The sequence below is a fragment of the Mastomys coucha genome, unplaced genomic scaffold, assembly GCF_008632895.1.
Source record: "Mastomys coucha isolate ucsf_1 unplaced genomic scaffold, UCSF_Mcou_1 pScaffold11, whole genome shotgun sequence".
Classification (NCBI taxonomy): Eukaryota; Metazoa; Chordata; class Mammalia; order Rodentia; family Muridae; genus Mastomys; species Mastomys coucha.
The window spans coordinates 30,392,457-30,415,474 of NW_022196893.1; the positions used below are offsets into that span (position 1 = coordinate 30,392,457).

The window sequence follows — 23,018 nt, forward strand, 5'->3', positions numbered from 1 at the left end:
TAGTGTGAGGGGGGGCGGGGCCACCTAAGGCCCTAATGTGAGGGGGGGGCACCTAAGGCCCTAGTGTGAGGCTGGGCAGGGCCACCTAAGGCCTAGTGTGAGGGTGGGCGGGGCCACCTAAGGCCCTAGTGTGAGGCTGGGCGGGGCCACCTAAGGCCCTAGTGTGGGGGTGGGCGGGGCCACCTAAGGCCCTAGTGTGAGGGTGGCTTGCTTTACCCTTCCATCTGCAGGTGGAGCTGTCTGTCGTCAAAACAAAGACTGTTCCTCTGTATTCATATAGTTCAGATTTCTTTTTTTTAAAGATTTATTTATTTTATGTATACTCTGGTTCAGATTTCAAAGGTGTAAATGAGAATCCCCTGAAACCACTTTATCCTATCTCTTTTCCCCAGCTATTGGTGCCCCCATTTCCTCCCCATATTTTTATTTGCTAATTCATTCTTTACTTGCTTGCTTGTTTCAGCATTGGAGATTAAATGTAGGGCCTGGTACATGCTAGGCAAGTTTTCTACCACTGAACTACAACCCCAAGCTTTTATGAATTTCTTATGCAGCTTCTCAGATACTTTGTTCACATTAAACCATTAGGAGTATATATTCTCTTCTTCACACATTCTGTATAACAGATCCTGGAACGTATAAGTCCCCTACTGATCTACATTTGCATGGCTTCTAGTCTTTATTAATATTAATATAACAGTGCAGCCATGAATAATCTTGTACACATTTGTCATTCCTGGCCAGGATAAATTGCTAGTGTTAGACTTGCTGTTGAAATGTGTGGGCATTTGTAATTTTCAAAAGCATTGCTAGGTATTCACTCATACTAGTGTGTATGAGAATGCCTGGTGATTTCCAGAACAGTCAAAGCTGTCAAGTGAGCCAGGGACCTTATGGATTTAAACCCCTTGACCTTTGTTAATCTCCTCTGTAAAAAGCCATACTGCAGTGTGTGTTCCATTATTTGTCGATTATTGAACTGAGTTTACCCCTCATTCAGTTATTTATAGATTATATTCTTTCATTTGGGTTATTATGGTTAGTGTTCTGTTTATATTTCACTTTAAAATACAGTTACTTTTTTCATGTTTTATAACTTCATTTTAAGGTAGGTTTTGCGATAAAAATTATTTTATGTTGATTTTGAGTTCATTCAAAATACAGTTTTACCCAGAGTATTATTTTTGTCAGCAGTTAGATATAAACAAAATTATCTTCAGTTTCCAGGAGAATGTGTGCAGGATTGGCAGTCATGGCTTGTTTTGGTGGCTGCCTTTGGTTACCTCTGTGAATTGTATTGGAGGCTCTGCTTTTTCTTTTTTCTCTTCAAATCTTTGATAACCTTAGAACAAAAAGAAGAAAAGCAAACCAAAACCTGCATCAGAAGCAAGTGGTAGCGCCGCAGACTGCAGCAAGTCGGCCCCGGTTCAAGAGGGGCAGCCTGCATCTTCAGAGAGAGGCAGCGTCAATGGCTACCATGTGAACGGTGCCATCAACGACGCTGAGTCTGTGGACTCACTCAGTGAAGGTCTCGAGACGCTTTCAATAGATGCCAGAGAACTGGAGGATCCCGAGTTTGCCGCAGCAGATACACTGGACAGAAGTGGTGAGTCTGTTAACACATTTTGGGAAGTGAATTCACTCGAAAAGTACTGGGGTTCTCCTGCCTGAGACACTTGCCACTACATTAAGTATAGCTGGTCTTTTACTTTATAGTTTTTGTTACCTACTGCACGGAAGAGTTCATATTGGGGTTGGAGAGATGGCTCAAGTGTTGAAGAGCACCGACTGCTCTTCTAGAAGTCCAGAGTTCAAATCCCAGCAACCACATGGTGGCTTACAACCATCTGTAATGCAATCTGATGCCTGCTTCTGGTGTGTCAGAAGACAGCTACAGTGTACTTACATATAATAATAGATCTTTTTTTTTTTAATTTACTTTATTTATGTGAGTACACTGTAGCTGTACAGATGGCCGTGAGCTATCACATGTGTGACTGCTGGGAATTGAACTCAGGACCTCTGCCGGCTCCACCCCCCTGCTCAGACACACCAGAAGAGGGCGTCAGATCTCATTACAGGTGGTTGTGAGCCACCATGTGGTTGCTGGGATCCGAACTCAGGACCTTCAGAAGAGCAGTCAGTGCTCTTACCCACTGAGCCATCTCGCCAGCCCAATAAATCTTTTTTTTAAAAAAGTTCATGTTGAATAACTTACCAAAGAACTTAAAAAACTTCTTATTCATTTTTCTAAACAATTTTTCTAAAATACACAGTGCTGACACTTCTGACATTGAGTAATAGAGGGATGCCTTAGTATTTAGAAATAAGAGAGTGACTTTTTAAATATGATAGAATTACTACAGAAACAGCAGTGGAGAGATGATGGTGTCGCGCTCAGGAACATGAGAGGGATGCTAGTCACAGACACTGACACCGACAGTGTGACAGAGCACAGTGGGGGCTGGGTTAGCTGAGCAATCTTCAGTGCTGAAAGAGAACAGATAGGATGCTTTAGCAGTGTGTAACGTCAGCTATAGCCATCGCTTCATCGACAAGTAGATTTTTGTGGGTCTTTTTAAAGATTACTTTGATAGTCCTATATTGTTTTGTCTTGTCTTCTTTTTTCTTTTTTTATTGATTTATTTTCTGTGTCTGAGTGTTTGCCCTGCATGGATGTTTGTGTACCAAACGTGTGCCTGGTGCCCATAGAGGTGAGAGGAGGGTGGCAGGTCCCCTGGACCAGAAATACAGATGGTTGTGAGCTGCCGCCATCTAAGTGCTGGGATTGGAATCTGGGGCCTCTGCAAGAGCAGCCGGTGTTCCCAAGTATGGAGCTCTCTGGCCTCCCTATGTTTGTTTTCTAAAAAGAGTTAAGATTAGTTAATACTTGGGAATTCATGTGGTTTTATACATTTCTTTGTTTACAATTTTTTTGTTTGTTTTTCGAGACAGGGTTTCTCTGTATAGCCCTGGCTGTACTGGAACTCACTCTGTAGACCAGGCTGGGCTTGAACTCAGAAATCCGCCTGCCTCAGCCTCCTAAGTGCTGGGATTAAAGGCGTGTGCCACCACTGCCCAGCTAACAATTTTGTTAAGGCCAAGGAGAAACTGGAAATCTTTGTTTTGTTTTTTTGTTTTTCTTTCTTTTTTCTTGAGACAGGGTTTCTCTGTGTAGCCCTGGCTGTCCTGGAACTCACTCTGTAGACCAGGCTGGCCTCAAACTCGGAAATCTGCCTGCCTCTGCCTCCCGAGTGCTGGGATTTTTTTTTTTTTTTTACCTGTCACAAGTACAGCTTTTATTTGTAACAAATTATTCCTGATTTCTTCTGCTCAAAAGTTCCTTGAGACAATTCCATCAGCCTTAGCCGGTTGGAGAATAGAATCATCTGACTTGGCCTATCCTGTGAATGGCCCCACAGATGCCATAGGTTTTAAACTGGCCATTGAACCAGCCTGTGCTCCTGTCAGCCTTGGCCACGTTCATCTGGATGGACGCGTGGTCCTTGGCAGCAGTGATGCGGTTGCTCACAGAGCTTTTCCGAGGCATGTACAGGTCCACAAACTTGTCGGTGGTGTTCTGCGTTCTGAGGCCGTCCCTGCTCACTGGTCCAGCGAGAGTGCAGAAAGGAAGTGCTGGGATTAAAGGCATGTGCCACCGCTGCCCAGCTGAGTCTTTCTCTTTTAAAAATAACTTATTTGGAAGCCAGGCATAGTAGCACATGCTTTTAATCCCACCATTTGGGAGACAGAAGCAAAGGCAGGCAGGTCTCTGTGAGTTTGAAGCCAGCCTGGTCTACATAGGGAGTTCCTGCATAACCAGGGCCACACAGGGAGACCCTGTACCCCAACAATAGCGACACAGGGCTGGGGCAGTACAGTGATGGCCCAGTGGCTAAGAGCACAGGATCCAGGTTTGGTCCCCAGCACCTGCATCGTGGCTCACTAGCATCTATAACTCCAGGACCAGGGACTCTAACACCTCTTATGGCCTCTGGGGGCACTGTCTGCAGTCCTACACAGGTACACATGTGGGCAAAAAACCACATACACAAAATAATAAAACAAATATATAACTTATTTAAATTAAAAAAAATTACTTCTTTATTAATCTTGTTCCTTCTGCTTTAGTATTCCTTATTTTGTAAATATAATGCTAGTGTTGGAATTTTATTCTGCCTTTTAGCTGTTTTTTTTTTTAATTTTAGATTTATTTATTTTATGTATATTGGTACACTGTAGCTGAACAGATGGTTGTGTGCCTTCGTGTGGTTGTTGGGAATTGAATTTTTAGGATCTCTGCTCGCTCCAGTCAACCCCACTCGCTCAGTCCCTGCTCGCTCTGACCCAAAGATTTATTTACACAAGTTCACTGTAGCTGTCTTCAGACACACCAGAAGAGGGTGTCAGATCTCATCATGGGTGGTTGTGAGCCACCATATGGTTGCTAGGGTTTGAACTCAGGACCTTTGGAAGTCAGTGCTCTTACCTGCTGAGCCATCTCACCAGCCCTTTTAGCTGTTTTTTTATTAGTTATAATAACACAATTTATATAAATTGTGTAATTTATATAAAAAATTACACAAAAAAGTACTGTACCTGACTGTAGACGGATCAAAGCCAAGGTAATCATTGGATTCCACGTCATTGGGTGTGAGCATTATTCTCATTTTCCAGTTCTGCCCTTTCTCTACTCTGTAAAGCTTAAAGTCCCCTCCCCGCCCTGAGACATTAGCTTATGGAAGCTTTTTTAAGAGGTGTGGTTCTGTCTAACATTTTTACCTGCTTCCTTTCTGTACTGAAGACGGTCAGATAATTTACCTCACACTGCGCTCTGAACCACTCTCCTCTCTTGGACAGGATCTGTGCTAGAAAATGGTGTCTCTGACTTTCAGCCCAAATCTTTGACTGCACACTCTATCTCGAATGTCCAGCAATCCCGGAACGCTGCCAAATCTCTCTCCAGAACCACCACAGGAGCACAGGTTTCAAATCTGGGAATGGAGAATGTTCCACTCTCTTCCACCAATAAAAAGCTAGGTAAGTCCAGTGCCCACTTGGAGAGAAAAAAGCAACTGTTTCTGTCCCGAGAGAACAGACTGACCATTACTCCTAAAGCTGAAGTTCCCGAAGCCACTCCCTGTAATCCCTGCACGCTCCAGCAGGTATCCGAGAGAATTCAGGTGCTATGCGGTCCTGCCTCAGCAACAGAGCTTGTGAGCAGCAGCCAGAGCTCGGCTAACATGCCTAGCTCACACTAACTATTCCCGAGCTGTACTGCAGCTGTTCGTGTCATATTTTTCATGTCTGTTCTCCCAACAGGTGAACACCTCTGTCTGACAGGACATTTCAAAGGAAATGTCAGAGCTGCTCTCTGCAGCTTCCTGCCCTTACTGAAGTCATAAGGTGGACTGAGGTTTTCACAAGAGCATGTCCCTTGAAATACTTGGTATTGATTGGTGATATTTGACTATTACAATCATTTTGGCAGAGACTTGCAGTGCTTAGAGCATGCCTGTAACCCTAGCACTCAGGAGCCTGAGGACAGAAGGGCACACCTTCCAGGCTAGCTTGGGCTAAGGTAGTTGATGTCATGTCAACAGCAACTAGTACTGTGTGTGTGTGCATGTGTGTGCGTGCACGCGCGCATGTCTGTGTGTGTTATTTTGAGATAGGGTCTCACTAAGTGTCTGGCTGGCCTAGAATTCTCTGTGTACACCAGGCTGGCCTCAAACTCACAGAAATCCAAACACCTCTGCCCCCTGAGAGCGGGGATCAAAAGTATGGATCCCTATACCAAACAACTTTTTTTCTTCTATGTTGTAATATTTAAGTAAACAACTAGTTACTAAACAAAGAGATTCCCTCAGTCCTTCACGTGTCTAAGCATGGTGGGCCTCTCAGGTGAGCAGTGAGATAGAAATGTAGAGCACTATCATAAACCGCAGCTATTTTTAAATCATTTATTCCATGTGAGCTGTGTGCATTCAGTCTATATATATATTCATTCGTGTGTGTGTTTGTGTGTGTGTGCACGCACATGCCTGTCTCTGTGCCTGCCTGCTGCCCTATATACTTGTGCGTGGACGTCCAGGAAAGGTCAGTTCTGTCTTTCCACCGTGGCATTGGGGACCAAGCTCAGGGTGTCAGGTTGGGCCTTTGCCCTCTGACATTTTAGTCAGCACTTCCTTTCAGCTTGCTACCAAACAACAGGTCTGAGGATATTTAGTCAAGCAAAAATAAGGTTTGCAAAGGGCCTAAAAACTTTTAGGTTCCAAAGAAACTCACATTGGATTGAGAGGAATTTATATTAGAAAATGAAGGTACTCCAGAGGCTGAAGCAGGAGGGCCCCTTAAGCTAAGGAGCTTATAGTTGCCCTGGGCAGTATCCCAGTAGTCAGTAACAGACTGAGGAACTGAAAATGTAGGGCCGGAGAGATGGTCAGCAAATGGTCGCTATGCACGAGGACCTGAGTTTGGAGCCTCGTAGCCATGTGGCTAAGCTGGATGTAGCCATGTGTATGAAGAGCTCAGTACTGTTGGGGCTAGGGGCCTTGGGCTTCCCTGTTGGTTGGCCAAGGTTCCAGTGAGAGGACCTGTCTCTAAAAGAAGGCAGAGTACTGGAAAGTTGACTGAGCAAGCAGCTAAACTTGTTGTTGCCCAGTGCCAGGATTTGGTTCCAGCTCCCACATACTCGCTCCCAGCCATCTGTATAACTCCAGTTGTAGTGGATCCGATGCCTGCTTTTGACCTGACAACACTGGCAAACACATGGCACATACATGGTGCACACATATATATGCAGGCAAAAAACTCATACACATAAAATAAAAAAGTAAAATTTTTTTGCCTGGATGAATGTGTGTGTGAGGGTGCCAGGTCCCCTGGAACTGGAGTGAAAGTTGTGAGGAGCCACGTGGTTCCTGGGAACTGAACTCGGGTCCTCTGGAGAAGCAGTCAGTACTCTTAACCATTGAACCATCTCTCCAGTCCAAAAAAGTAAATCTTAAAAAATAATAAAAATAAATGGGGTGACTCCTGAGGGATGACACCGGTGGGGCTGGTGAGATGGCTCTGCACACACACACACACACACACACACACACACACACGCAGACACATACGAAATTGAAAGTGTGGACTGGGTGTGGTAGTGCATACATCCCTATAACCTCAACCCTTTGGGATGCTCAGACAGGAGCACTAGGTTGAGAGTAGCCTAGGGCATATGCAGTGAGGTCCTGTCTCAAAAATGCAAACTGAGCTAGGATTTAGCTCAGTGTAGGACTTGAGAAACATGCACAGGGGACTGGGTTTGATTCCCAGTCTTGCAGCTAGAAGAAGGAAGGAAGAAAATAAGGAAGAAACATGTTTGTTCTAAGCTGGATGTGGTGGGAAGGAAAGAAGTAAGGGGAAGAGAGAGGGAAGGAGGTAGGAAGAGAGGAGAGGGAGGGAGGGGAAGAAATAAGAGGGAGGGAAGAAAAGAAAGACTACATAGTGAGTTCAAGGTCAACAAGGAATATGTGAAGCCCCTTTCCAAAAATAAAACATAAACAGAGCCAGAAAGAGGGTTCAACACATAAAAGTGCTTGTCTGATTGAGTTGCCTTTGACCTTGAACCTGTGCCGTGGTGTGCATGCCCTTACACACATGCCATACACATACTAATTAGCTGTGTCTAATCCCAGCCCCTGGGAGACAGAAGCTCATTTCGAGCTCAGTGCTAACCTGTATATGTATAATATATGAGTTCCAAACCCAGCCACAGTTACATAGTGAGACCTGATCTCAAAGACTGGAGACTGGAGAGACCGAGAAACAAAGAAAACAAATAAAATGTGTAACTTTGTACAACTGTAAGCCTCTGCTTACAGTTAGTAACATGGGTTAGTGGGGATTCTAACCCATGGGCTGTGTTGGTAAGGTTGGTATTGTTAGGTAGAAAGATGAGCAGAGGCCTAGAGACTCTTAGAATGTATCATGTGGGTGAGTATGCACCTCGTCCTGTGATGGCGAGCTCTCCACCTGCACTGCTTCAGGCTGCACTGGAGAGGGAGAGCCTTCTAGTTTCAAGTCTGCATGGTGTTGAATTACTCCATTAGACCCTGTCATTTGTGGAGCTTTGAAAATATGGTTCCTATTCAGACACTCCTGACTTGTTTCATTTCACTTGAAATAGTTTCTAAAGTTGCTACCTTAAGATTCACTGCTCTTGGGGCTGGTGAGATGGCTCAGTGGGTAAGAGCACTGACTGCTCTTCCAAAGGTCCTGAGTTCAATTCCCAGCAACCACATGGTGGCTCACAACTATCCGTAATGAGATCTGATGCCCTCTTCTGGTGTGTCTGAAGACAGCTGCAGTGTACTTATTTATAATAATAAATAAATCTTTAAAAAAAAAGATTGGCTGCTCTTTTTTTTCCCTCTCTTATATTACATCCCACTGCAATCTCCCTCCCTCCTCCCCGTGCCTCCCCTCCTCTCCTCCTCTCCCAGTCCACTCCTCCTCAGTTCTCTTCAGAGAGGGCAGGTCTGCCAGGGATAGCAACTGAACATGGTTATCAAGATGCGCTAAGACTAGGCACCTCCCTCATATTAAGGCGGATGAGGCAACCTAGGAGGAGACGAGTCCTAAGAGCAGGCAAGAGTCAGAGATGTCCTCCCACCGTTGGGAATCCCACCAGAGCACTGAGCTACACAGCCGTCACATGTATGCACAGGGCCTACTTGAGACCCATACTGCTCCTTTTTTCTCTAACAGTTTAGTCTGTTATTACTTTCATTTCTAAAAGTTCAGTTGAAGAATTTTGAAATGTCTTCTATATCTCTGCTTAGCATGTTTTTGTATTTGTCTGATGGTAGCTGTTTGATATCTCTTCCATAACAAGTACTTTGTTATGGTCCTCGGGATTAGGGCGTGACGGGCAAACACTCTACCACTGACCAGTGACCCACCTTAATTCTTTATCTATTTTATGTCTACGAGTGCTTTGCTGGCAAATATGTCAGTGTACCATGTATGTGCCCAGTGCCCATGGAAGCCAAGGAACAGCATTGGATCCTTTTGAACTGGAACTATAGACAGTTATGAATTGCACAGTCCTTTGGAAGAACAGCCAGTGCTCTTAACCCCTGAGCCATCTCTCCAACCTAGGCCTTCAGCTTTTGATGTCCTTTCATACTTGATTATAGCATGTGTCATTTCTGTATCTATTTCTGTTGATTTTTCTCTTCATAGTTCATCATTTTTATTTTAAAATGGTTTTTGTTTTTATATGTGTGATTATTTTAATAGAATCCAAATATTGTAAATTTTTCTTTGTTAATTACCAGATACTTGAATTCTTTCAATATTCTGTGTCTTGCTCTGGGACTCTGTTATGTGAAAACAGTTTGAAGCTTGCTTCTTTTTGCTTTTTGCCTTGTTAGATAAGATGAAAGAGCGCAGCCTTGGAATGAGGGCGGATGCTGCTGCACCACTGGGGCAGCCGATGTGTGTATTGGGAACTGCTCCTGGCCTGGGTGGAGCTTGGCGTTGTCCGCTCCTGCTGGCTTGGTGTGATGGTCTTGCTAATGCTGAGCTTAGGACTCCATCCACCGGCCACTGTCCGTCTTCGTGTGCCTTTCTGTGTGCTTGGTCTTAAGAATTCTGGCCTTGGCCTCCTCTGCCAGGCCTGGAGTTCTCTCGTCACTGCAGTTTAGAACAGTCCAGACCGTAAACTGGGCAGTTGGAGGCTCTCTCACTTGCCTGCTTTTCAGGGAAAGTGCTGTCTGCTGTCCCTGCTAAGAGCCATTGTTTTATATATTTCATCTGGGTTGTGTATTCATTGTTTAAGATGGGAGGATAAATCCAGTTCTTGTTACTTCATTTTGATTAAGATATTTTAAACATGAAACTTTGAAAAATAGAAGTTTTGGGTATACAGTCTTAGTCTATATGACATTTGACCTAAAACATTCAGATCCAACTTTTAATTTACATGTTCCTTTTTAAAATATTCTTTGTTTCCTTCCAAGGTTCTAATATTGAGAAATCGGTGAAAGACCTTCAGCGCTGCACTGTCTCTCTTGCGCGGTACCGAGTTGTCGTTAAAGAAGAGATGGATGCGTCCATTAAGAAAATGAAACAAGCCTTTGCCGAATTGCAAAGCTGGTAAGATTAAGTTGCCTCCATTTATGAATACAGTCAGCCACTTACTAGAGTCTTTAATCCCTCCCTAACTACACAGTGGGGAGGAACTGAAAAGCCTGTGCTGTGTGTAAATTTCTGCTTTGTTCGCTTGCTCTTGGCCAGTACGGGATTGAGGGGCACAGAGAACGCACAGAGCTCTGGAAAGGACAGATAATTCTAGAAAAAACCCTGTCTGTCAGAAACCAACACTGGCAAGTGACACACTGCTACAACCAAGCCAGATAGGAGAGAGTCAGCGGGCTAACCCTGAGCCTTAGTGCCTAATAAATTCCCGTCTGCACCGTGAATAAGAGGGACACTGGTGCTGTGTTCTTTTCCTCAAATATATTTGATCATTGAATCTTTCCTGGGGAGAAATTTATGCTGATACAGTAGAGCTATTTTAATTAGACATTAAGGTGTTGTTTTTTAAACCATAGCTCTTTTCTGGGGAATTGTGGATTTTTTTGTTTGTTTGTTTGGACCAAATTTTCAAAAAAGTCAGAAAAAGACGATGGGCTGGCAAAATGGCTCAGCAGGTGCTTGCCTCCAAGCCTGACTCCCTGAGTCTGATCCCCAGGACACATGTGTTGGAAGGAATTATCTCCCAAAAGTTGTTCTCTGACTCCACACATGTGCCATGGCATGCATCTCCTCCCTCCTAATCCCACAAATACATAAATTAATTTAAATTTCGAAAGGAGGCATGAGGAAGACAAGCCGTTAGCCTGACTGAGGATTTGAACTCCACGTCCTGTGTACCTGTAAGAACTACTTACATTAACAGTGAGTGGCAGAGGGCCCTGTCCTCCCCACAGCTGGCCATCTGTGTTCTTAGTGTGGACCATCAGGTCACCGTGTGCCAGAGCAGCTGGAGGGAGCTGGCAGAGGACTGTGCTTGTGACCCTCAGTCATCCTTGTCTCTGGGGCTGAAGCATGAAGTAACCAAAAAGTACTTATGTGTCTGTGCAGGGAAGACTTTCCGTAGAGTCTAGGCTGGCTTCCAACCTGTAGCCCTCATGCCTCAGCCTTCTAAGCGCTGGATTCAAAGCATGTGCCACTTGCCCAGCCCCAAAACAGTACTGTTTTGAAACTGTCCCGCAGTTTCATGAATCAGGTTCTGCCTCAACCAAAGGGAAAACGGAAACCTGAAACACAGAGTTCAAGAACAAAAGGACACGGAGCCAAGTTGAGGGTTTCTAATCAAGGCTCTCTTTTACTTGGGGGTGGGGGGGTCAGCAATTATATACAAGAGAACATACTGAATCTCTGGTTACAACGACATTTAAATAACATAAGGAATTAGGGAGGAGTCAGGAAGAGTCCCAGCAAAGTCTAGGATGATGCCTAAGGGAAACTGGCTGCAGGGCTAAAGGTGTAAACTCAGGGCGTCTCAAAGGTCTCAGCTCCGGGCTGCGCAGTCCACTGTCGGGGAGGAGGTCAACAGCAGATGTCTTCAGGTTGTATAAGTGCCAGCCAGCAGGCGCACAGTAGGCATGAGTTGAGTCTGCAGTGGCAAACTCCGATGTCTTGCATCTGAGGGACCCCAACATCTCGCCCTTGTGTATTATATGAAAGTAGGGTTAAGGCCATATCAATGGGCACAGCTTTGCACGGGGATTTTTACAGTGCTTAGTCAGAATTAACCTGGGTATTTGTTATCTCTGGCAGATATCTTTACCCGTCATCAAGGTCATGTGCAGCTAGTTTGATTCTATAAACTGGGCTCTTTTCGTGTTTTTTTCTAAAACACAGCCACTCGGTGCGTGCCTCTGTCTTAGGTGGATATCCGCTAGGATTGTGGACCACAGGTTTCCAAAATGCACCATTCGCCCTTGTAGTTAGCGCCAAGATATGCCTCAATTATCTGTAAAGTCCTGGACCACAAGTCTCTCTGGAGTCCATTCTTTCTGAAGTCCATTTGAAGCAGTGTCTGCAGCCTTTGTGCTCAGGGATGGGTGTAGCCTCCTGACTTCAATTGTAAATTACCAGTTCAGACTCAGGGAACCTAGAGATCAGGGCTCAATTCAAATGTAAATTGGAAAGGTTTGGCTGGTAACCTCGGGATGTACCAGTCTTTGGAATGTAAATACTGAAGCATTCAGGCTTTAGCTCTGGGCTTGAGCAAATGAGTTTGAATTGTTCTTTTAATTTCACAAGAGTAAGCGGGCATTTCCAGAGCACAGAAAAAAGGCTGTCAGCTCAAAAACAAAAAGGAAACAGCAGAGTCTAGGACGTCCAAGGGAAACCGGCTGCAGGGCTGAAGGTGGAAACTCAGGGCGGCTCCAGGTCTCAGCTCCGGGGAATGGCTGGAGGCGCAGTCCACAGTGGGGTAGGAGGTCCACAGCAGATGTCTTCAGGTTGTATACGTGCCAGCCAGCAGGCGCACAGCAGGCATGAGTTGAGTCTACAGTGGCAAACTCAGATGTCTTGCAGCTGAGGGACCCCAACACTGTTTAAGACGGCTGGTTCACCTCTTCGCCCAACCTTGCGGTTCTGTAGCTAGAGCATCACGTCATGTCTTCTTTCCCAGTGTACATCTCTGCTCCTGCCACATTACTCATTGTCTTCCCCTTCCCACTTGATGCTCCCTCCAGGACCTCGCACTGACTGAGTTCAACCAATCCCTGCTCTTCTTGCTCTGACTTCCTGATAAATTTACTAGTGAACAATATATGCTTGTCCTGAACATCTGCAAGGATGAATGAAGTGTCGTGTTTCTTGTTTAGGATTATTACCTTATTATTGGCATATTTGGAAAAGCAGAGATACGTATAGTTTGTCACATCTTTGCTTTGATAATTCTTTAACCCCTAAGATCATCCAGCTTCCTGCTTACTCAACCTCAGGACCTGATCCAAAACCCTGAAACACACTTCTGTGAGACAGGCTGTGAGTTCCTGCTGACATGGAACCCAGCCAGGAGAATCCTCCTTCAAAAAGTGTCTCTGGGCACTGTTTGATTAGTGTTGAGGAACAGGCATAACAACCAAGCCAGTTGAACTTGAGGAAAGAGATCACCTGCCCCTCCTGCTGCTCCTTTCTCGCAGGTTCATTGAAAACAGTCCCCTTCCTTCATGGACCTTGTAGTTGTTACTTCAAGACGTAATTGTCAGGTGAACTAACTACATTTGGCACTGACCAGCTCAGAATTAATGTCAATTAGAGAGTCGTGTGTGTTACAGTGTCAAAGAAAAGCAAAGGATTCTAGCAGATTTGTAACAGTAAGACTACATTCCTTGTCAGGGTACCTTGGAACTGTCTGCAGGTGACTCCCCTCACACTGACCCATTCCTGAAGGGGCTAGAATCAGAACTTGGTTGTTTAAACTTGATCTGTCCTTCCGTAAGGTGACTTAGTGGTAACCATGCCTCCACCCAAGTTTACCTTTCTTGTTAATCAGTGAAATGTACGTTGCCAGAGTAGTTACCTGGCTTAAGTTTAGACTATTAAGGAAGCAGGATGTAGAACAAATACATCCTGGAAGGTTTGGTGTGTGGTGAAGATTGCCGTTCAGTGTTGGCTAGGAAAAGCCAACAGAAGCCCTGCTAGGCCCCCTTTTTGAATAAAAAATAAAGTTTTAGTTTTATGAAAAACTAGCATTAAAAAGGCATCTTTACTCATCTGAGAGCATTACTGTGAAGAGTATGCTTCTGGCCTCCTTTTTGTTGCAACCCAAGTCGGGGAGAAGGCTTTTGCTTTCTTAGCCCCCCTTGACAGTTCTTGGGGAAAGGGCAGGCTGAGGAGAAACCATGGAAGAACGCTGCTCCCAGGCCTGCTAGGTTTGCTTTAGCCACCCTCCTCATACAACCACCTGCCAGGGTACGTAGCCCACTGTGGACTCGGTGCCTCCATCAGTTAGCAATCAAGAAACTGCCACGGGCCAGTTTGATAGACAGCTCTTCAGCTGAGATTCCCTGTTTGCTGGTATGGAGTTGGGTGCATCCTCCGACACTGTTCTATGCATAAAGTAGGCATAGTGGCATGTGTCTGTAATCCCGGCACTGGGTGGGTGGAGGCAGGAGGATCAGAAGTTTGAAGTCACCCTTGGATACATAGCACCTTGAAGACCATCCTGGGCTACATGAGATCATGCCTCAAGGGGTGGGGGGAACTGGAGAGATGACTCAGTCATTAAAAGAGCACTTATTGCTCCTACAGAGGACCAGGCTTGTTCCCAGCACTCACGGTGGTTCACAACCATCCATAACTCCAGTTCCAGGGGATCTGACTCTTCCTTCTGACCTCTGCAGGCACCCAGGCGTGCACATGGCACACCCCATACTTGCCATCAAAACAGTCACACACATAGAGCAAACTAAAGAAAACTAAAAACACAAACAACAAGCAAATTTCCATTTATGGGCTGGTGGAACAACTCAAGCACAGTTGCTTGCTGGGCCTAGTGACCCAAATGGTGTAGAGAGAACGAGTGCCCACGAACTGACCTGACATGCTGTGTGTGCCACAGAATATATCTGCACACATGCACAAACTGGATCAAAGCCATGAAAATTTTAAAGATACTTTATTCTCTCAGTTTTTTTTTACTACATTGCCCATAAATTATAATTTTTTTAGAATAGAAATAAAAGTCATAACAGATAATTTTTATTTTCTACAAAAGCTAAAAGTCATTCCTGGTATTAACCCTTCCCCATTATTCGATTCTTTGATCGACTGACTGACTGACTGACTGACTGACTGACATTTGTCTTAACAAATGTCCCTGCTTGCTTTATTCTGCAGTCTTTACTGTGCTAATTTACACATTCTCCTGTTTCTGAAGCCTTAGATGTGGATGTCGTTGTTCTATAAAAAAGTTGCACAAAGCAAATGGTTTCAAACGAAAGCCCGGGCGGTTTCTCACATGTGTGCTTCACTCCTTAGCTCAAGCCCTCCCTTCAGACGTGGCGGGGCATACTGCTGCTTTTCCCTGGCAGATTTGAAAACACCATTGCTCTGTCATGTGGTCTTGTTGTGTGTAGCTGTGTCAGGCTGGTGTGGGCAGAAAGGAAAGTTCAAACTTTTCAAAAGCTCTTAGAGAATTGAAGTACGGAGGTGGCTGGCCATGGTGGCATGTGCTTGTACACCTAGACACCGAGAGCCTGAGACAGAAGGGTTGCTAAGAAGCATAGCAAAATTCTGATCTGAAAAAATAAAATAGGAGCGGAGGGATGGCTCAGTGGTTAGAGTGTTCACTGCTCTTGAAGAAGCCCTGGTTCAGTACCCATGTCTGTAGTGAAGAGCTTGTAACTGCCTGTGACTCTGCTCCAGGGCATCCAGTGCCCTCTTCTGGTCTCCACTGGCACCCAAATGTGTGTACATTCACATAAACACATAAGTTAAAAAAAAATTCCTTAATAAAAAGCAAGCAGGAAAATAAAGAAAAATGGAATTCTTGTCCACATGTTCTGAAAACCCTCCTTACAGAGAGAACCATTGGAATTTTCATATCAGGGTTAGTATGTAAGTTAAGCTCTTAGCTTAGGTTTTGCTGCAGTTCCTCTTCTCAGCTCACCTGGCTCCTTGAATGCTCCCGTTTTGTTTTGAGCACAGGAGAATAAATGTACTCCACTAAGTAAGTGCTAGGCCTGTGGCGACTTAGAAACAGAGGGTGCCTTCACTCTCTGCTAATAAAACCTACCGGGGGCCAGAAGGATGGCTCAGCAGCTAAGAGAGGCTCGCAGTCATCTGGAACGCTGGTCCCCAGGGAATGTAAGCTTTCTGCTGGCCTCCAAGGGCACTCAGGTGGTCCACAGACATGCATCCCGGCAAGTCCCCCATATCCTTAACTGCTGCCGGCCGTGGAGGCACACGCGCTACATCCTTGCTCTCCAGAGGCAGAGGCAGGCAGATCTTACACGTTTGAGGTCAGCCTGGTCTACACAGTGAGTTCCAGCACAGCCATGGACATACAGAGTCCATCTCCAAAAACAGACTTAAGAAACAAAAAGCTATTGATAATCCTCCTCTACTTGCTTTAAATGGGAAGAATAAAGTCTTAAACAGAAAAAAAAAAGATCGTTTTCATTGGCTCTGCTTCAATTTATGCTTTGATTTACAAATACTATTAGAAAATGTTCTTTGAGGGTTTTTTGGTTGGTTGGTTGGTTTTTCGAGACAGGGTTTCTCTGTGTAGCTCTCTCGCTGTCCTGGAACTCACTCTCTAAACCAGGCTGGTCTCAAACTCACAGAGATCCACTGCCTCTGCCTTCTGAATGCATGAGCCACTTTTCTTGGCTGTTTTAAGTTTTGAGAAAATAAAATCAAATAAAAATATTACCTGGGAATATTACTGTGTGGCTTAGGGTTACCTTCTTATGTAATTGGCTATAGGATCACCACAGTTGTATTTAAAATACTGTTTTTCTAATGCAATAACCATAAACAAGTGATAATTATTTTTTGTTTCATAGAGCTCCTGAAGGCAAGGCTAACATCAAAATGAATATTAATGTGTTAGATACATTAGTTAAAGGCCTTATGAAAACGAATAGTAATGTGTTAGGCATGTCAGTCAAAGGCTTTGCATGAAGTCACAGGCACAGAATGTATCTCAGGGATGATGCTGCAGTAGCAGCTGCTCTGAACAATAAATTGCACAAAAGCTTTAAAATAAGTTCAGCAATTATAGTGTTATAAGAAGTCGGGGGGGGGAGGGAAAAGAGACCAGTTAGCTATCAGTGTTTTCCCTAATAATAATGACCAGTTATGCAAAGCATATTACTTGATTAAAGAAAAGGTACAGAAGTTACTTACAATAAGCCAGATGCACGCCTTTAATCTCAGGACTTGGGAGGTAGAGGCAGGTAGGTGAGTCTGTGAGTTCGAGGCCAGCCTGCTCTGCAAGGTGAGTTCCAGGACAGCCAGAACTACACAAAGAATCCCTGTCTCAAAAAAAGAAAAAGAAAGTGTACACTGAGTAAGGGCTTAGGCTTGTTAAGACTTTTCCAAGCAGGCCCTAGGAATGGGAGCAAGTTGTTATCAGCCATGTCCCCAGTGCAGTGCCCGAGGTGTCAGCGCGAGCAAGGTCGCGGAAAGCCTGACTACCTGAAAGAGCCGTTCCTCCTCCAGAGGTCTAAAACCATCACCTCACAACATGGTCCCTTCCTAATCTCTCAGCCACCATTACGTTCCCCCAGCAGCAGATAGGAAACTCTATATAAATGTCTGTTTTAGAAAGTTGGATTACAATAAATTATTGGTTTTAATTGTTTTTTAAAAAAAAAACAGCCTCTGACCTGGTACCTAACCATGCTGACGTGCTGATTTGAACTTTCCACCTTCTCTGTTTATGCTGTGGTAAACATATTTCTCCAACTTTTTATGATGAAAACTTTGAAAAATACCAAAAATGTAAAAGGATAAAACCGTGGTGTACATGCCTGTGTGTATATTGGTACAGTGTTTTGAAACTGCATGTCATACACTGTCCCAGGTACTTTCCTTAAAATGAACGACCTAAGAAGATAGTATTCTTTGTAGCCATGAAGTCATCTTGTTAGGTGCCTGTAAGGAGAGCTGTTGCGAACTTTAATGTTTACTTGTATATCTTAAAGAGTTGTAAAATCTTTAGTGGGAAGTTACAAATATTGATCAAGCTCCTTCAAGCTCTGTTTTCTATTTCTGTTAACTCTGAGCCAATGCCAAGATATTTCAGTAGATGTTGCCATGGCAACATGACAAGCAAAAGGAAGTAATTGCTACTTTTCATTGGTCTTTTAAATGCATTTATGTGCATTGGGGGAGGGGATGCATGTTGGGGGGCAGCCTTGAGATCCCTCCTTAGGAACTCTGTCTCTTTTTTAAAATGTTTTTAAAAATTAGATTTATTTTAAGTGTATTAATGTTCTGCCTGCATATGTCTCTGTGCCTCACATGTGTGTCTAGTGTCTGTACCAATCAGAAGAGGGCGTCGGATCTCCTGAACAGTTGGGAGGCTCCATGTGGGTGCTGGGGATTGAACCTGAGTCCTCTGCAAAAGCAGCCAATGCTCTTACACACTGAGTCATCCATCTCTCCAGCGTGTGTGTGTGTGTGTGTGTGTCTGTGCACGCGCGTGTGTGTATGTGCGCATGTGTGTGTGTGCATATGTGTGTGTGCACATGTGTGCGTGTATGTGCGCGCATGTGTGTATGTGCGCGTATATGTGTACATATGTATGTGTGTGTGTATGTGCGTGTGTGTGTACAGATTTGAGTTTTGGTGTTTTGGTTTGGTTTTTGAGACAAGGCCGCAGTAGGTAGCTTTGGCTAGCCCTAGTACTTGCTGTGTAGACCATGCTGACCTTGAACCCACAGAGGTCTGCTTGCCTCTGCCTCCAGAGTGCTAGGATTACCGGTGTGAACCCAGCTTTATCACCACTTCTGGGGGAGGATCTCTCACAGGCATAGAACTCACCGATTAAGCTGGATTGGCCAGCTAACTAGCCCCAGCAGCTGCTATACGTTTGCTCCCAGCCCTGGAGTTACACCATGCCCGACTTTTTACATGACCGTGGTAAATTAGATACAGGTCCTTGGACTTGCAAGGCAAACCTTTACTAAGTTTATTGGACTTTGGTATGAAAATGTAAAATAACTCTTTGTTTTGTTTGGTTGGTTTTTTTAATGTTTTAGGTATTTGAAATCTGTCACTTTTTCTATTTTTAAATTTATTTATCTATTATATATAGGAGTACACTGTAGCTGTCTTCAGACACCAGAAGAGAGCATCAGATCCCGTTACAGATGGTTGTGAGCCACCATGTGGTTGCTGGGAATTGAACTCAGGACCTCTGGAAGAGCAGTCAGTGCTCTTAACCACTGAGCCATCTCTCCAGCCTGTAAAATAACTCTTTAAGAGAGGGCTCATGTTGTCAGTTGCATGGATTAAGCACATTACTGATTAATAATGAGGAGAAGAAACCAAAGTGTCTCCCCTTGGTGTCATTTAATCATGAGTGAACCTAAAGGGACTGGAGAGATGGCTCCAGGCTCTTGCAGAGGACCCAGGTTTGATTCCCAGCACCCGCAAAGTGGCTCCTGTCTGTCTGTAACTCCTATACACTGGTGTATATGTTTGCTCCCAACCCAAGGGGGATCTGGTGCCCTCTGCTGACCTCCACAGGAATCAGGCGCACACATGGCAAAGAGACTTACATGCAAGGCAAAACATTCATACAAAAAAAGATAAAATAAAAGATTCCAAAAAAAGAAAGTTTGCATGTGTATCTGTCCCTAGAAGGGCTTTGCTCTGTCTTTTATTGAACAGTACAGAAAGCATCACATGTAGAAGAAATAAGGGATACTTTATAGTTTTTAAAAAGACTCCCAACTACCCAGATAACAAACATTATTACAAATATTGTTTGTAATCAAACAGTAGCTAGATATTATGGTCAACATTTTCCATGACTATGTATGATTTTTACAGTGGATATTCATTATGAGATTGCTTTCTACCTCTATATTTGTTATAATATATACATTACACATACATCACTCTAGGTCAGGTGCGTGAAGTCACAGTTTAAGGTCACAGTCATGCATTAGCTTAGGTTGTAAAAGTTGCTAAGTGGGAAGTCCAAGGCAAGTACAGTTGGTCGTTACATTGTTCTCCTAGAGGAGGGTTAAACACACAGGCTAGGTGCACAGCAGCACCTCAGAGTGTCAGTGGTGAGTGTATTACTAACTCTGGCTGCGGTCTAGCTCAGCTAATGTTCCAGTCTGGAAGAATGTAAGGTGTTTTCATAATATTGCATTGGTCATCAGTATGCTGCCCTATGAAGTTGTTTGTGTCCTCCAATGAATCTGTCAAGAAACTACAGTTTATAAATGAATAACCCTTCATTGTTACAGTGGAAAGAATGTCGTCACAATGTAGAAGTTCATATTTCCACAAGGAGGGTCTGGCCTTGTCATAGTAGAACTTGATTTGTATACAGTTCGGTTTCACAGTAAAGGCTATGAGATGTGAACAGCTTGCTTGTTTTTCTCAAGTCTTTAATACATATTTTATAAGCTTTGTCAAAGAATTTGTCATTTGGTAGGCACAGTGTATGTATCTTAAGGTGGGCTGGCAACAGGAGGGTGGCAGCATGATGCTGTAGGCCTGGCAGCTCCTGTCCCAGTTGTGGCTTCTGGGGATTCCAAAGCACTGGCAAGGAAGGACGGTTTCACAGCAGGGAAATGGCCTGCCTCGCAGCCACCTCTCTCTGGGTTTGCAAGTCTGTTTATCCGTGTGCACAGTCATCAGACTGGACTTCTGACCTCTCGGAAATGACCCTGCTTTGTATGCTGATGTGTTTCTTACAGGATTAACCACTTACTAACTACTTTATGCTGGCATAATTATGCAGTAAGCTAAGTTGAATAAGTATGTACATGTGTATCTGATTGCCTTTGCAAGTCTTATTAAAAAGGAGAAATTCCAGGTTGACAGAATGCCTCACTGGGTGAAGGTACCTGTCACCACATCGGGCAACCTGAATTTTTTTTTAAATAAAAAAAATTGTACTTACTTAGAAGCATTCAGAATGTCAACAAAACAGCCGCAATTTTTTTTTGCAATTACAGAGTGGTATTCAGTTAACAGAACAAGAATTATCTTCGTATAAGCTGCATCAGAGACAACTGAAGATGAAAAAAAAAAAAAAACCCAAAGTAAAACCAAAAGGAAAAAAAAACAAAAACCAAACTATTGTCCCCATATATAATTAATTTGTGCTGTGCACCAACAAGAACCTGCTTTAAATTTCCATGCCAATTTACAACCCCCAGACTGTACCAGGCAAGGTTAGTGGCTATTGAAAATACCACCAGGACAGGGCTATCTAAAGACACATTCGGTAGTGTGTTAACTGTACAAAAAAAGATGCTGTACAGTTTTAAAACAAATCTTACACAGCCTTACATTTCAATTTTTTTTTTTTAAAAGGAGTGAGTTGTGTACAGGGGGGTTAAATGCTTTATAGACAAGAAAAAAAAAACTGCGTTAGAACCAACTTATTCATCATCATCATCTTCTTCATCTTCGTTTTCCTCCTCCTCTTCCTCATCCTCTTCATCCTCCTCATCATCTTCCTCTTCCTTCTTTTTCTTGCTCTTCTCAGCCTTGACCACCCCCTTTTTCGCTGCATCGGGTTTTCCTTTAGCTCTGTAGGCAGCAATATCCTTCTCATACTTCTTCAGCTTGGCAGCCTTCTTCTTGTAGGGCTGCTTGTCATCAGCTGCAGTGTTGTTCCACATCTCTCCTAGTTTCTTTGCAACATCACCAATGGATAAGCCAGGTTGCTCACCTTTGATTTTAGGGCGGTACTCAGAACAGAACAAGAAGAAGGCCGAAGGAGGCCTCTTGGGTACATTGGGGTCCTTGAACTTCTTTTTGGTCTCCCCTTTGGGGGGGAATGTAGGTTTTCATTTCTCTTTCATAACGAGCCTTGTCAGCCTTTGCCATATCTTCAAATTTCCCCTTTTCTTTAGCAGACATGGTCTTCCACCTCTCTGAGCACTTCTTGGAGAACTCTGAGAAGCTGACAGAAGCATCCGGGTGCTTCTTCTTGTGCTCCTCCCGGCAAGTTTGCACAAAGAATGCATATGAGGACATTTTGCCTCTAGGCTTCTTAGGATCTCCTTTGCCCGTGTTTAGTTGATTTTCCTCCATGAGGCACAGAGTCACCCAGTGCCCGTCCGGCTCTCACTTGCCCCGGCGCTGTCTCTATGGAGCTCAATGTACTGCAGGGCAACCTGAATTTTAGCTAGGACTCACGTGGTGATAGGAGAGAGTGGACTCCTGTGCACTGATTTTGACAGTCTACATATACTTATACACATAATATGTACTAAAAATCTAAATAACTGGATAGAGTAGTGCACGCCTTTAATCCTGGCACCCCGGAGGCAGAGACAGGTGGGTCTCTGAGTTCAAGGCCAGCCTGGTCTATACTGTGAGTTTCAGGACAGCCAGGGCTACACAGAAAACAATTTAAAAAAACCAACAACAACAAAATCTAAAGAAATAGAAGATTAGTGGGCTGGTGAGATAGCTCAGTGGGGAAGAGCACCGACTGCTCTTCGGAAGGTCATGAGTTCAAATCCCAGCAACCACATGGTGGCTCACAACCACCCATAATGAGATCTGACACCCTCTTCTGGTGCGTCTTAAATAAATAAATCTTAAAAAAAAAAAAAAAAAAAAAAAAGATTAGTAACTTTAGAATTAGTGACACGTACCTGTCATCCCAGCACTCAGGATGCTGAAGCGGAATGGTGAGTTCAAGGTCAGCCTCAGCTGCAGAGCAGGACTTTGTTGGGCAGTATAGCTCCAATGGTAGAGTGCTGGCATAGCACACACAAGGCACTGTGTTCCACCTCAACTGCAAGAAAATATAATATCAGAAGTAGCTCGAAAAACAAAACAAAACAAATCAGAAGTAGATGCTTGCCCCCCACACACAAAGCCCTTGGGCTGGTCCCCAGTACTGTGAAGGGAAAAAGCTATAAGAAACTTTTCATTCTATCCTTTTTGATTACTAATTTGTTTTTAATCAGAAGTCAGTTTGGACCATACTGTGTCATAAGGGTCACACTGTATGGCAGGGACTCTACTGTATCTGGAGGATGCTCTATCCTAAGGGCTGACTGCAAAGACTATGGCACCCCGGACTTGGTGCAGCAGTCTGCACACCTTGGGTACACTGATCCTAACATTGGCCCACTTCCCTATGCCCTTGCAGACATACTGCCTTGTAAAACTAGAAGTACTGTCGCTATGTAACCCAAGCTCAGCGTGGTGCACACCTGCCACGCACACTTGCGTGATGGCGGTATTTGAGGCGAAAACTTCAAGGAAAGTCAGCCTCCTGC

The 23,018-nt window shown here is 44.2% G+C and overlaps 1 protein-coding gene and 2 pseudogenes across 1 annotated transcript in view; 1 reads left to right on the forward strand and 2 right to left on the reverse strand.

Moving 5' to 3' along the window:
• Positions 1–23,018, forward strand: part of Spats2 (spermatogenesis associated serine rich 2) — a 78,076-nt gene that overhangs the window by 39,477 nt on the left and 15,581 nt on the right. Inside the window, exons 6-8 of the mRNA XM_031355200.1 lie at positions 1,348–1,606; positions 4,861–5,040; positions 10,017–10,152. Coding sequence (XP_031211060.1) covers positions 1,348–1,606; positions 4,861–5,040; positions 10,017–10,152 — 575 coding nt within the window. The remainder of the gene's footprint in view (positions 1–1,347; positions 1,607–4,860; positions 5,041–10,016; positions 10,153–23,018) is intronic.
• Positions 3,334–3,652, reverse strand: LOC116082389 (annotated as a pseudogene).
• LOC116079342 lies at positions 20,653–21,802 on the reverse strand (annotated as a pseudogene).